The sequence below is a fragment of the Chamaea fasciata genome, unplaced genomic scaffold (genome assembly GCF_029207755.1).
Source record: "Chamaea fasciata isolate MVZ Bird 193981 ecotype frontalis unplaced genomic scaffold, bChaFas1.0.hap1 SCAF_2, whole genome shotgun sequence".
NCBI lineage: Eukaryota > Metazoa > Chordata > Aves > Passeriformes > Sylviidae > Chamaea > Chamaea fasciata.
In genome coordinates this window covers 77,333,934-77,348,643 of record NW_027094087.1, presented here as the reverse complement: position 1 = coordinate 77,348,643, position 14,710 = coordinate 77,333,934, and the positions used below count along the sequence as shown (strand labels likewise).

At 38.6% G+C, this 14,710-nt stretch overlaps 1 protein-coding gene across 2 annotated transcripts in view; it reads right to left on the bottom strand.

The window, feature by feature from the left end:
- PCCA (propionyl-CoA carboxylase subunit alpha) overlaps window positions 1-14,710 on the bottom strand; it is a 302,552-nt gene that overhangs the window by 126,239 nt on the left and 161,603 nt on the right. For both annotated transcript variants that reach the window (XM_066176406.1, XM_066176405.1), the window contains exons 17-18: window positions 14,485-14,595; window positions 5,017-5,119 (exon numbers count right to left, since the gene is read on the bottom strand). In XM_066176406.1, coding sequence (XP_066032503.1) covers window positions 5,017-5,119; window positions 14,485-14,595 — 214 coding nt within the window. The remainder of the gene's footprint in view (window positions 1-5,016; window positions 5,120-14,484; window positions 14,596-14,710) is intronic.

Sequence of the window (14,710 nt, the reverse complement as noted above, 5' to 3'; positions counted from 1 at the left end):
ACCATCCTTCCATATGGGAAAGCCCTAGGCTGGCAAAGAGCTGGCTCTGTCCCAAACTCCAGCAGGGTAATAGGTGTAGTCTCTGTGAGAGCAAGGATGCCTGAGAGGTGTGGGGCTCTACTGCTCTCTGAGCAGTTCCCTCGCTGCCCTATAATCAAGCAATGGCAAGGCAAACATCAATACAGCTGTACTGAATCAACCCAGACAGGAACCTAGAATAATTCATTAAACATAAAGCTAAATAAGTTAATTTCTGTTCTTGCAGTCCACCAGCCATTTTATGTTCACTGCATTGGACCCCTGGATTTCAGAATTTTAAAACAAGAATTTAGCGGAGCTATTTCAGAACTTGACAAAAACTTGTTTGTATTTTAACTTTTCACTGTAACACTTTCCTTCCCGGGAAACTATTATTTTATGTTTAGAAAGCATAATCCATTTTACATCTTAAAATACTTCATACATGTTGATAAACAGATATTTATGAAACCTGAATAGTAAAGCAAAGTATTACGGCACTTTGTGTTTTTGTAAACTGAGGCCAAATTCAACTGACTTCTCTAAGGTCCCACAAGAACAGTTTAACTCAAGACTCCCACGCCAGTCTTCTATATAAAACACACAAGCAAGAAAAACCTTTAGTGTTTTTTTTTCTTGCTAGCAATTTAAAACATTTTCCAGTGTTACCATCTTTTTGTGTGTAGTATCAGGTAATATAGGCATGCAGTCTCACTGTTTTTTTTCCAAGTCATAAAAATGATGAAAGGGTAAAACCCATAGAAAAATTAGGAAAATACACTTAGCAGCCAACACAAGCAACACATAGGAAGTGCTGTAGGCAATTGGGTTTAGAAGTATAAACATCACATTAGGAGACCCATGAGATAGCGTGATGTAGCCACACCTGGAGAGACACTCTCCTATTCCCCTCCCAACCCACTAATGAAAACAAGTCTGAAGCCAAAATGTGAAGATTCAACTGTACAACATCATTTCTGGTCTCAAAGGGTAACTGCATCAAACAGACATAAAATAAGCTGGATTCACTTCAGCCAAAATATGTTTCCACTTGAAACAAGATCAAGTTCTGTCTAGAAGACCTTGGGGTTTTACTAGATGCTGTAAATCTGTTCAGCAGCTGTGGGTGGCACCAGTCTCACAATAAACTGGGCTACGGAGTAAGTAGGAAAAGTCCTAGGTAAAATAACTAAAAGCTGAACAATGAAACAATCATTAATCATCCATGGCTCTTTCCTGTAGGAAATATGTGCCCCTATTATCTGGATATGACAGTCAAATATTCACATTAGTATGTGGCTCACAAAATACCATACTTCCATTAGCAAATAATCTTTCAAAAGTACTTGAAAAAACACCCCAACCAGGAAGAATCCCAAACAACCAAACCCTCCCACATCCAATTTTTTCCCAAGAAAATGGGTTAAATGAAAAACAGTTAAATTAAAAATAAAAACCCACAGAAAATGCTCTAAATACCTGATTGGATCACAAAAGTAAATGCCTGTATTCCTCTAACTCTGAGCATGCATGGATCTCCAACAGCTGTTCTAGCTAAAGCCTGGCAAGTTAGTTCTAGGAGACTGTTGATGAGGCATGGGGCACTATATAACAATACAGTGGTCAGTGGAAACTCACCTGTGGGTGCCCCACCCAAATCATAACACCATTTATTCGAACACAGGAAAGGCAAACCAGCCTTGGGCTTGTGGCCTGCGTTAACCTCAACACCAGACAACCTACTGCAATGAAGACTGCCACTACTGAGGTCAGGTTGGCTGAAACTAGCTGAAGGAAGTTGGGTCCCAAAGGTGGAAACAGCTTGCTGGTCATCAGAACATATTCCAGCAAGGACCTTACATTTGATTATTCAGTCACTCAGGGGACTGCAAAATACATATTTTCCCATCACACCCCAGAAAATATCATCAGTTATTGAGAAATCTTCCTCTTGAGGCTGCTACTAGTTTGACCTGCAGTATAGAGCTAAGGCCCACCTCTGAATCCCTTTTATGAGCTCACATCTTCCTCCTTGCTACACATTCCCACTCTTGTAGCTCTTCCAGAATAATTTCACTTGTCAGAAGAAACCTGCTTCCGATAAAAAGATCCAAAGTAAACTATTATTAAATAGTTTCTATGCTAACACAGGTCATTTTTGTAGAACCAGAGTGGAATGCAACTAGACACAAAATCACACCTGCATACCTGGGGAGGAGGAGGAAAGACAGAGCAAGGGAGGAGCAGCCTGCAACAAGACTCCTTAATCTGGCTCAGCTGCACTTCATCTGATTACCGTCCAGTAACCCTGACAGTGAAAGCTGGAGCTTCTGTGAAGAGCTCCAAACATGGTACTTTCTGTCTATCTGACCAGAATGACAATCCTAATCATGGGCTGAATAAATCACAGGGGAAAAAAGGGAACACAAAATATCCCTGCAGTTGTGAAAAGAATGCATATTATAAATATGGCTCCCAAAAGGGAAAAGAAAATAAATTAAAAGGAAAGATAAGCATATAACTCAAGTTTAGCAGAAAACTGTCTATTTGACAGCTGTGACAAGTTTAGAAGAAATAATGTATGATTTCAAAATACTACTCTTCAGTAGTTTTAAGCACAAGAATTGCTCAATTTCTTTTATTGCAGATGAAAAAAAATGCTGCCAACCTAAATATTGCCAGAAAACTGAAAATCTGTAGGTGATGATCAGCTTACCAATGTACTTGTCCAACCCATTAGGAGAACGTTACAGATCAACTTTGGAGCATGCAGTCTGTCTAGTCTGCTCACATCCTCCAACACAGATTTAAAACTCACACAGACTCCAACTGTCCAATTCTGCCGTAGTGAAGATTGCACCCAAGATTACAACTGGCCTCTTTAATTTTTTATAGCACAGGTTCCTACTCTGAACTTATTGTTTGCAATATTATTCAAGCAGAGTGCAGTATTATAAATAAAGATGTGCTTTTTCTCTGGCCACAACCCTGCTCATTAAAAACTATCAATATGGATATGGAACAATATGGAACACCTTCAAAAACAAGTCAGAGGCAGTTTGGATAAATTAAGGTCATGGTGAATCCTTATGGGACTAGAGTAACTCATATGCTCCACAGTGCTCAGTCCCCTCTAGAGGGAGTCCACTAACTGCTCTACGGAATGGAGAACACTGTCCAAGACACCGCACAGTCCTTCAACCTCATTCTGCCTTTGGTTCTTTTTCCTTAGAACAAGCTGTATGATTTTGGGGAAAGGGTATCATTATCAGGTTTGGTTTCTTTAGAAGTTACTCACCAGTAAGCATTTTTGCATTAGCTCATCCTTACTTGGCCTCAAATAGGCAGCTTTGCGATCATTAAAGCAAGTAGATCTAACAGTATGTATGTATTGAAACCATGACACATTCAATAAGAACCACACTCAGCCATCACTTGGAGAAAATTCTAAGGTTTGACTTCTGAAGGATTTGTAAGTACACCCCATCAGGACAAGAGAAAGGGTACTATACTGAAAAGTGTTCCCTTCCTTTTCTTTTTAGCTAGTTAGAGCATTTTACAGGGAAGAGAAAAAAAAACCCCTACAAATCAGAGCAGGGAATGCTATACCAGTTCAATCATCACTACGTGAATTAACAATTCTTATCCTTATTCTAAGTACAAAGTAATCCATTGCTTCTCTGTAGCAGTACCAGACTACTTAACTTCCTATGCTGACCAGTAAAAACTACAATCAAAGCTCCTCCTCATTGTCCCCAAATCATCTTTTTTTAGGTAACACTGGCTTTTGAGTGTCTGTTCTTCTCCTTATGCCATTCACAATGGAGGATATAACATGTGGAAGGAAATAAAAAGGTGCTTTACTTTCCCCTATAGATGGATAAGGCAAGCAATGACCCAGCCCTGCATATGCTATACATTACAAAGCTGTTATGCTTGCCCTAAGTGTCTTTCTTTTTCTTTTTTTTTCTTTTAATACCATATGGTACTAATTATCTTTGTGGGTACAAATAAAAATGAAGACTTCTTGAAACCACATTTGATTTATTCCTGACCACTGTAAAATCAGTAATAGAATACACTGTCAAACCACTGGCATGGAATGTGAATAATGTCTACCCTGCACTATGACTTCCCTCACACACAAACATATATGCAACTGCATTATAAAACACAAGGCGAGTTATGCTGAAGTCAGGATTCCCTATATACAACCATGGCTAACACCAACTACACAAACGAGCTCCACAAATTCAGTTAATTCTAACAGAAGGTCTCAAGGCACTGACAGTGATGGGCCAGAGGACAAGAAAAGCTAGACATCCTACAGGAAAAAAGCATACTATTCAAAAAAGCCAAAGTGAATTAGCATTTTGACACGGGCTACCGCAATGGCTGATCAGTTAACAGTACTGTCTAGGTTACTAGCAGCTACGATTCAAAAAATGGGAGAGTGGGGGAATAAAAGTATTAAAAAAACCCCATACTTGAAGCAAGGAGCTGACTCTTCCACCAGTTACCTTCCACCTTTGGACTCTGAAAGTGTTTTAAAAATTAAGACCCTAAACTATTAAGGTTCTTCATCAAGGTAGCAAATTACTCACAAATCTACGATATTTTAAAGCTCTGTAGCTGAATATTCATATTATGCCAAAGTGCTTAGATTGCTTCAAATGGGCACATGGGAAATTTGTGATGCTCAATTTGTGGTTAGTTACTAATGCAGCAACATTTTGCATTAATGAAACTCCTGATGTGCTTTAATTACTGTACTGGCTTGTAACACATTTTGGTGCCTATTAGTTTGGTAATACTTAGAATAAAAATAATCATGTATGACTTGTGTGAGCAGGGAAATATAAGCCACAGCTCATTTGAATTTAGAAAAAACAGACTATATTAAGAAACCATGCAGTTTCTCACCAGTTATTCTTGTGCATGAGAAGATGCCATTAACAAAATGCATCAGCACATCTGAGTTCCTAGAAATGAACTTACCTCGGAGTCCCTAGAAATCGCTGTGATCTCAGTTGTTCAGCCACATACAAAGACGCTGCTGTTGCCAGTAGTTGTCTTCTTTCAAGATCTGTCAACTTGTGTCCTAGTTTTCAGAAAGAAGTTTTTTAAAAAAAATTAGATACCACAGACCAATACAGATACAAAAAGTAACAACTACCAGTACAGACACCGCTCAGTCCTTACACATGAAAGTTACATTTTTCCCTCTAAATTAAGATGAGGAGCAGCATAGCAGACACTTGGAGTTTCAGAGTTTAAATTGCATGTTTTCATACAAATCAGACCAACTGCTAACACTGGTATCTCTGATAAAAACAATTTGACAACTGAAAGAAAAGAAACTGAATGATGCTGCAGCATCTTGTTTTCATTACTGAAATGTCACTGGTTGACATATTGTGCCTCATGCTGGTAAGGAATCCATCTGTACATTAGAACTTACTCAAAATATAGAACACTCTCACTATTTTAGCTGAGGCAAAGGCTACAGATCTTTCAAACAGAAGGGACAGGGCAACAGTATAAACCCAAAAAATAAATGGGGATAAGGCTACTCATAAGCCTTGGGTCATTTAGTGTTATTTGTATAATCATCAGTTCACAGCTAATGGAGTCAATGTCATGTTCGACACTTCAGAAGGAGAAAGTGGCTCAAAGCAGTCTACAGTCTGAAGACGGGCAACCTAATAAATATTTGGCAAAAAGATACAACTGGGGTGATATGAAATGGGTTTTCACCCAGTCTGGTCTTGCTCCAGAAGGTGAAGGGTAAATAAAGATTCAATTGTCCATCAACGGGCTAAAAGAACACAGTGACAGAACTCTGCCCTCCCAATCTTTAGGTCAGAAATCACACAATGCAGATTTGGTACAAAATGATGGCAAATAGGTGGCCAAGAATGATGCAAGATTCCAGAGAAGGGTCACCAAGAGGAGTAGAGAAATGGAGCACCTCTCCTATGAGGAACAGCCAAGAGAATTGGGATTGTTCAGCCTGGAAAGAGAAGGCTTCAGAGTGGCCTAACTGCAGCTGTCCAGACCCTGAAAGATGCCTGCCAGAAAGATGGAGAATATTTACAAGAGCATGTAGTTAAACAAGGGGGAATAGGTTCAAACTAAAAGAGTTTAGATTAGACATTAGGAAGAACTCCTTTACTGCAAGAGTGGTGAGGCACTGGAACTGGTTGTCCCAGCATGGACGCCCCATCCCTGGAAGTCCTAAGGCCAAGATGGATGGAGCGCTGAGCAATCTGGTGTAGTGAAAGGTATTCCTGCCCATGGCAGGGGGGTTGGAACCAGATAATTTTTAAGGTCCCTTGAAGCCCAAGCCATTCTGATTCTGTGAGAGAGAACAAAAAGACAAAGTACTCGGTCCACAAGGCAGGAAGTTAAAATTGACATAAAACAGGACAAGAACTGCAAAGATGAATTGTCATGAAGAAAAGAGGCAAACTTTATCCTTGAGAAAGAGATTTTGTACAAGTGAAAGCAAGAGTGTTTCACAAGGAAGAGAGAATTACACAATGAAGTTAACAAAAGATAAAGGTTGAGAACTGAAAGATTTTGCTGAACTCAGTTACAACACAGCTTTCAAAAAGTGCTTTATGCGCACGTATCACAGCAAATGCCATCATCCAGAACAAGTACAGATTTCACATGAAAGGATGGGGGAAAAGCTTCAGAAGGCTCTGTCTCCCAGAGGAACTCTGCCCAAGGGGACACATGTGCTTCCAGTCCTGCAGCAGACAAACAGTTACACAGATCCCTTCTGTATCTACACCCTCCCATCACCTCAGTGCTATGTAATGTAAATTCACATTCCCCAGTACTGGTCATTAGCCAGTGACAATTTCTATCAGCAGAATAAAAAAAGACTAACGAGATCCTGAAGAAAATCCAGAATGGAGACTGCTGTAGAGGACTGAAGCAGACTCTACAGCAACAAAGACACAATTTCAAATCAGGATGTCTTCTGCACAGAACCCATCATTCCACTGGGCATATTAAACAGGGTTAGGTAAAAAGGCTAGTTAAGAGTCCACCTCAGAAATGCAATCATGCCACAGTGACAGGAATATATTCATTAAAGTCCATCTAACAGTACAAAGAAGTTGTCACAGGCCAAAAAATGTAAATTTAAAAATAACAAAACTCAGAAAATCTGCAATCTCTTTTTAATTTAGTCCGCATTAACATATTCTGGCTGAACATTACTGCAAGTTCCTTTCCTCAGTGTTTATTTTTTTTTTATCTGCCTTGAAATGGAAACTGTCTTCACTTCAACAAACACATGCAGAAATACAAATGCTGAAAGGTTGAGAACCTGGCTTCAGAAACAAATGTGATCTTTCCTTTGCCAGTTACTAGAAAAACTGATTGCAAGGCAAAATTAAAAAAACACTGAACTTTTGTACTATTTGTACATAGACACACACATATATCTGTATATATATGCCTTATGTAATTATACATTGCAATAACATCAATTTTCTGGATCTGAGATGTGCCAATTTTCCCATAGTTTACACACACTGAAGAAACTCTGAGATCACTTTTTCAAAACACAGAATCTAAAACTGATGATTTGTTTACATGCCTCAGCTAAAGGCACATCAGGAATCTGCCCTAAAGCCTTTGCCTTTCAGTCCCCCCTGCCCAAGACTCATGACAAGACTGTGTGACCAAAACTGCACATTCCCACCTGTGCCAACACACATGGTTAGAACCAGCTCAAATAAAGGAACAAGGTAAAACTAGAAAGACCCCATTTCAAAGGTTTTATTGCATGACCTCCATCTTGGATGAAATAACTGCTTTTGTGCTTGCTGGGCCACAAAAACTGTTTTTGTCCTGTATCTTTAACAAAAATCAAACTCCAAAGAGCAAACAAAGGTCAATAAGTTGAAACAGGTCAAGTACTGAACAAGAGTCACATTCACTTCTGCTAACATGAAAAAAATATTTATACATTCATCACTACTTACACCAGTTGTGTCATGGATGTGGCAAGCAGAAAACCAGTTATGACAGTAGTATCCAATGTAGGATTTCTGGGAGATAATAGAAACTGTTAACAGGAACATACCAAAATTAGGTTTTGGTGTCTGGCAATAAACATACAACACTACCACAGAATGTTCTTAGCATAATTTTGGAGGCATACCTCAAAGTTTAATTAAAGGCTGCTTCCTAAGGATGGGAATTTACCTTTAATACACAGGACAGACTGCTGCCAATACTGCCTTAGTTCTCCGAACTCCAGTCCCATTTCCCTTGCTGTCTGCTTTAGCTCTGCTGCTATGCTCAGCTGAATTCTAAACAGTTTTGAAGTCACACTTACAATTACATTACTATATTAGGAAATACACCAATGTTCCAGATAGTAATGTCTTCCTTTCCCATCAAATATTATTACCCCTCAAAAGCTATTCCTCAGGATTTCAGTGGGGTGTCTTGAGGAGTAAGTTAATATTCACCATCAAAAAAGATATAACTACACAGCCCTTCACGTTCACCATACAGATTGATTTGAAAAGTACCAAAGCTACCTCTGGAGCAGTTGTTCGAGTGCTTCCTTGAAAGGGAGTGAAATGAGTAAGTAGCAAAGGTCCCCCAACTTCCAATATAGGAAGTTATTGCCCTTCCCTGCTCTCATCACTGCAGACTCCTGGCTTACACAAAAATTTCGCCTCCACAATAAAACGTGGAACTGGCAGCTCCCAAATATCTCTGTTTAACCTGGGATACATTTCTGCATTATCACTGAATTATCAGCTGAATTACATAAGGCGAATGCAAAACAGGAAGAATAATTATAAAATTAAGTCACAACTAAAGGAGCGGAAGCAGTGCTGTTCATATCATTTAAAACGAGACTGCACACACATATTACTACTAAACTGCAGAACCCTGGTCGGAAGGAAGACAAGAAAAAAGTATTTCTCTCTTATTTCCCTGATGTTATGATTGCTTAAATCAATATTATCCCAGTATCCCCCAAGCTGAGTCAAAAAGGTTCATGCAATTACTTTACATAACTAACTTCAAATTAAATTACATAAAAGGTCATTTTTCCCATAACAGTCTCATTTGCATTTTGTCCTAGAAACGTGTTTCCTACTATCAATTACAGTGAACAAAACAAAACAAAACAAACAAGCCCTGGTTATGTGCCCCAGTCGGTTACTTAATACTTGAAGAGTGACTGTTTTCTGGTTGGGAAGAGTAAAAATTAAAAGCATAATGGGCAAGATAAAAAGTGCAATGCATAATTCAGATCAACATCAATGTAGGCAATATTTATAACATTCCTAGGTTCTGTTTCAGCTCAAGTTTTTCCTGATCGATTTTGAAGTTAGCCACTACAGATGGCACATATACCAGGTAGGCTGAGGCAGAAAACACAGTTCAATGTTATTAAAGGGTTTAATTTCTTGTGAAGTCGAGCACAGCTTTGTTCCACTCAAACAGTCATGGTAAAAAACAGGCAAACACTGCACAAGCAATCTCAAACCATTCAGAGTAGTGAAGAAGTCTGTCTCAGAGAACACATGGCCACTTCTAAGATGGATGCTACAGTATACAGAAAGGAAGCCTCTACTATTTTGAATTACAAAGGAAATAGTGACAGATCAAGAAGTGGTTTTTTTGCTTCACATGTCAGAAAGAAGACAGTAAACTGTTAAATAAACCTTTATAATCCAGAGGCTTCATAAAGTTAAAACTAATATTAGACTCCAATGCAGAGAAAATCAATGATAGCAGCAAGCATCTTCCATCTTCTAACAGTGACAGACGGGAAGTTGCATTCTCCCCTCCAACTAATAGCGAAAGCCTCCAGACTTAAACTTAAAAGTCAAATCTGCAGTCCCAATTCACCTTAAAAAGCACTTTCACTCAGAACATGGAATTACTGAGGTTGAGGGGACCTTGAAAGGTCCTTAGTTTATTCAGTGTGTCCCCTCTCCCCACCAAGCAATCTCAACATCAAATTCAGAATAGATTGCTTAGAGGTTTGTGCAGCGAGACCTTTAAAATCTCCAATTTATGACCCATGACTCTTGTTGTGCTGCTGTGCAACTCATTGAAGAGCCTGGCTTCATATTCTTGGGAACCTCCCCGAGGTCCTAGAAGCCTGTCCTTAGGGCCACCCTAAGCTTTCCTGCTTCCAGGCAAAACAAGACTGATTGTCCCAGCTTCTCCCTATAGGTCATCTGTTCCAACCCCAGCACCACCCTTGTGGCTCTTCACTAGACTTACTCATGTTTATTTCCATCTTTCTTACATGCATGAGGGGGTTAAAACTGGACACAGTATTCCAGAGATGGTTTAGTAAGTGTTAAGCAGAGTAATCATTTCGTCCAACTCACATAATTATGATAAACACAACATATCTAAAAGACTTCACCTCATATACAGTCTCTGGAGCCAATATGCCATTTCAGAAAAGTGCTTCCTCTTTATTCCTTTCTGTATTGGAAATATAAAGGATTGTCAATCAGAATTTCTCTTCTTCCTCTCCATCCAAATGATGTAAACATGCTAGAAGAGGAAAAGTAAATGATTCCTTTTCTTCCCTCATGTATTTTGGGTGACTTCTGTGATAATCTCTTGGAAAATACCCCATCTTTCATTGGCTGTGTCTCCCAAAGAGAGTGACTGATTTCAGACATCCTTTAATAACCAGGAAGAGTGGAACATCAAGAAAAAGAAAATCTCAATACTTAAGAAGAAAAATAGGAAAATATAAACTGTGAAACAGACTGAACCACAATGACTAATCCCATGAACAGGGTACTAATCTAAAGATGCTTTAATTTGCCTTTTGTCCAAGACGCCTCTTGGATCTTTGTGAAAATAGAGATACACTTTCTGTGCCTATAAAACAGGGATAATACACAGTAAATTTCCTTCTCATCATGCACACTAGGAAGTACAGAGGCTCCCCAGATTGTCTGGAAGCTGTAGAAGAACAGTGCATCTGACTCCTGCATGCATGGCAGACATTTTAATTCTGTAAGCAAAATTCTGGGAGGTCACTCTAAGACAGGTGCACTTGTGCCACCCGAGCTAATCAGTGTTCCCGCACCCACCCTCAGATCCACATGCCTCCCAAAACAGGCATGGCTGCTCAGAGCAACAACCCACTCCAGCTCACCTACTGCCAGCCAGAATTCCAGCCAGCCATCCCTCACACGGACAAAAAAAGGCATGACAGCAGCTGCTTTCTCGTACTACTGAAACTCTGCACAAGGGTACTTTCAGCACAGCCATTATTTTAAAATAACTCACAATGAGCAAACTTCTTCCAGTAGCGAATGTTTACTTAAAGATGAGTAGAAAGGGTTAAATCATGAAAATTGCTAAACATGCCCATTCTAAATCTAATTTGAAGAGAGCATCACATTGGTTAATGGAAAAGTAGCCAAGATACATCTAATAATCCACTTTTTCTTAACTTAGAGTAAAGGTTTTCTAACGAAGGATTATAATGCAACTCAAAAATGAGACTGTAAAACAAAGCATCTCTTATTTTACTGTTAAGACTCAATATTTATACTTGAAGAAAAATGCACATACAAAATGGGCCAGTACTTCATGCAGTCACCAGAGAGAACACAGCTGAGATTCATTACTTATCATCAATGTAGATCACTACAATTGTAGTGTCGATTGTGCAGGTTACAAAAGAAACATTTTGTAACAATAGAGACCTGTGTAGTATTAATGCTCAAGCACATAGGATTGCACTTGAGCATTAACATTACACACACCTCTATTGAAATGTTTCTATTCCTTAAGTTTTCCAAATTTAAAACACTCCTGGTGTTTTAACAGCACATATTTACATTTAACAGCACAACAGCACATATTCTTACGTATTTCCAGATACGTGTTGGTTATACATTGCTCTGATTTTCCAGATTGCCACAGCTCTTTTTTTACAGCTATTCATCTTCTATTAGCAATAGAAAGATATATGAAGCTACTTAATTTTCAAATCCTCCTAGCAAAGTATACCCCAGGTATTTATATTAAAAAGTTCATTTAGGTGATTAAAAATATTATCTATAAGTTAATTTTCGTCTTTGCTTCTCTTGTTGAGCTTCTACCTGTCATCTGCCTACCATCCTTGCTTGCCTTCAACAGTTTCCATTTGAGTCCTTGGATTTGTAGAAATACTTTTCAATGGGTACTAAAAAAACTATCTACAAATTCAAGAAATCAATTTTTTTTTTAAGCATGAAGGATTTGATCCAGTGCAAACTACGTCATTAAAAGGGCTCTCAGTTTCCTTGGTGAGCTTTTAATCACTATTCACGAGTATCTATTCTTGAAGTACAATGCCATAATATGTTTCATTATTTATAATTAAGAAGGCTAACATGTGCTTGTGTTTGATACGTGGAAGGAGATGAGCAAGACTTTTCATAGAGCAGGAACAAAGTCTAGGAAATTCACACGTGCCAATCATTAGTTTCTATTATGAAGTATCACAGTATCTGTTTTTGTGTCCTCTGGTGTCCAGAGCAAAAGCATATCCTTAGGAATCTGTTAACACAATATCGCTGTTTGGTTTATGTTTTTATTGTTCCCAATTATGTGCCAGGTGAGGCTGCCTTCTCACAATATGGTATGGGGACTCTAACATCCTGCCTCCTTGCCTTTTTCCTTCATTCCCCTCTCCCCAGTCCCAGTCTGCCACTCACTCTGCACATCTACTGAAGTTCACCAGATTCCTTCACGAGCTAAGTTAACCCACGAACTTACTAAAAAACTACCCCAACAAAAGCAGCAACAGTAAAAAAAGGCAGGTTTCATAGTGGTTTAGAGATCTGGATCTACTCAGGAAAATGCCTGAATAGTCTCAGAAACATCAGGGAGATAAGGCATGAGATTCTGTATTCAAGTGCCAGGGAAGGGAGAGAGACCAACTACAGCAGCACCAAGTCTTCTAGAGCAGATGATCAGAGTACCCTGGAATCTCTGCTGGATGAAAGCCAGAGGAGTTACCCAAAGATTAGCTAAGCACTCCCTAGCAAAAACAACAAAGGAACTTTTCAGCTTGAAGCATCACAAGCCCACTGCCACTCAAGGTGGCTAACACCTGCTCCTGTGGTCTCAGGCAGGAGCCAGGAACAAGCAGGATGCATTAATCCCACATGTAGGACTGTATCACACACAGAGTTGTCAATTACATCACGATATCAAGTAGCTCTGGTGCAAAGAATAGTCATCCACACACTCACACACTGAGACCTGAGGTAAGAAAAATCTGTTCTGCTCCTTAATGAGACTAGAATTTGGCAAGATGCCAGTCGTGTCCAATGACTGCCAATCTGGCAGTGCTGCCTCCAAAGTGGGATGAGGATTCTGCCACTTTGGATTAATGATGAATGGGGGATAAGGGGAGCTTTATGAATCTCCACGGGATTCATAAAGGACCCATGAATGATGAACTATAAATACTGTCTTTTTTTTAGTAAGAAATATGTTCTGCCTGATGAATGCCAGCTGAGGTGAGAGACCTGTATGGAAGAACCAAGTCTCTGACCACACAGGTCAAGAAAGCATCTACAGCAGATTGGCTAAGAAAGAAGACAACCTTTTAAAACCTGATCCTGGTGAAAGGAAACCAATCTATTTGTTTCCTTACCTTTTGTAAATTACCGTTGGTAAACATTTTTGAAATTGAATAGTTTGAGATGTTGTAAAGAATAATTGCATTTGTGTTTATGTTAACATAGTGTATGAGTTAACATAAACACAAATGCAATTGTGTTTATGTTAACTCATACGCTAGGTTATGAGTTAACATAGTGTAATGTTAACTTATTAACATTAAGTTATATTAAGTTAATGCTAACTTATTAACATTAAGTTATATATTAAATTTCGAATTTAATATATAAATTTCGGAACAATACCCATTACTGTGTGTAATGAGTATTAAGACCAGGACACCAAAATACTCTGATAAAATGCCAGATCCTCCAGACAATGCTACAGTGAAAACAAAGGGTGCCAACAGGCAATTCTAAAGGTGCTACAACAATTTACTGAAGAAGTAACAGTGCTGGGTAAAAAGAAGTCTTATCTGACTATAACTAACAGTAGAAGTACTGTCTGTAGTGAAGCAAGATAGCATAGCAGAATTGAATTGATGTTTATTTTACATATTTCACATCACCTATAAATGGTTTTTTGTCACTTTGGGTGTATTTAATTTACTATTTTATCACCGGAAGTGTGTATTTTGTCTCCTTGAAAATAAAAAAAAATAACTATTTCAACTTTATGCATTATTCAAAAACTCCAGTTGTTTGTATGCACAGATATATTTGAAGAAAAAGCAAAGACTGGGGAGCATATCAGTCTAAAAATATAAAGGAACAATAATCAAAACAACACTGTTCAAGAAAAGAAACATTTCCAAATGGAACAAACCTTTAAAACCCTCAGGATAGACTTCAGGAAGGAATTTAGTGCTGATATCTCCTTGAACAAAGCGGGGATGGATGATCACTTCACGCAGTAAAGAAATATTGTGAGCCACACCTGAAAACAAAAAAACAAATTAATACAAAATCATGTAATATTAATCACAAATTACAGTAGGAAAGGACTTATAAAAATATGAACTCCTATCTTTCTGGAATAAATATTTGTTCAC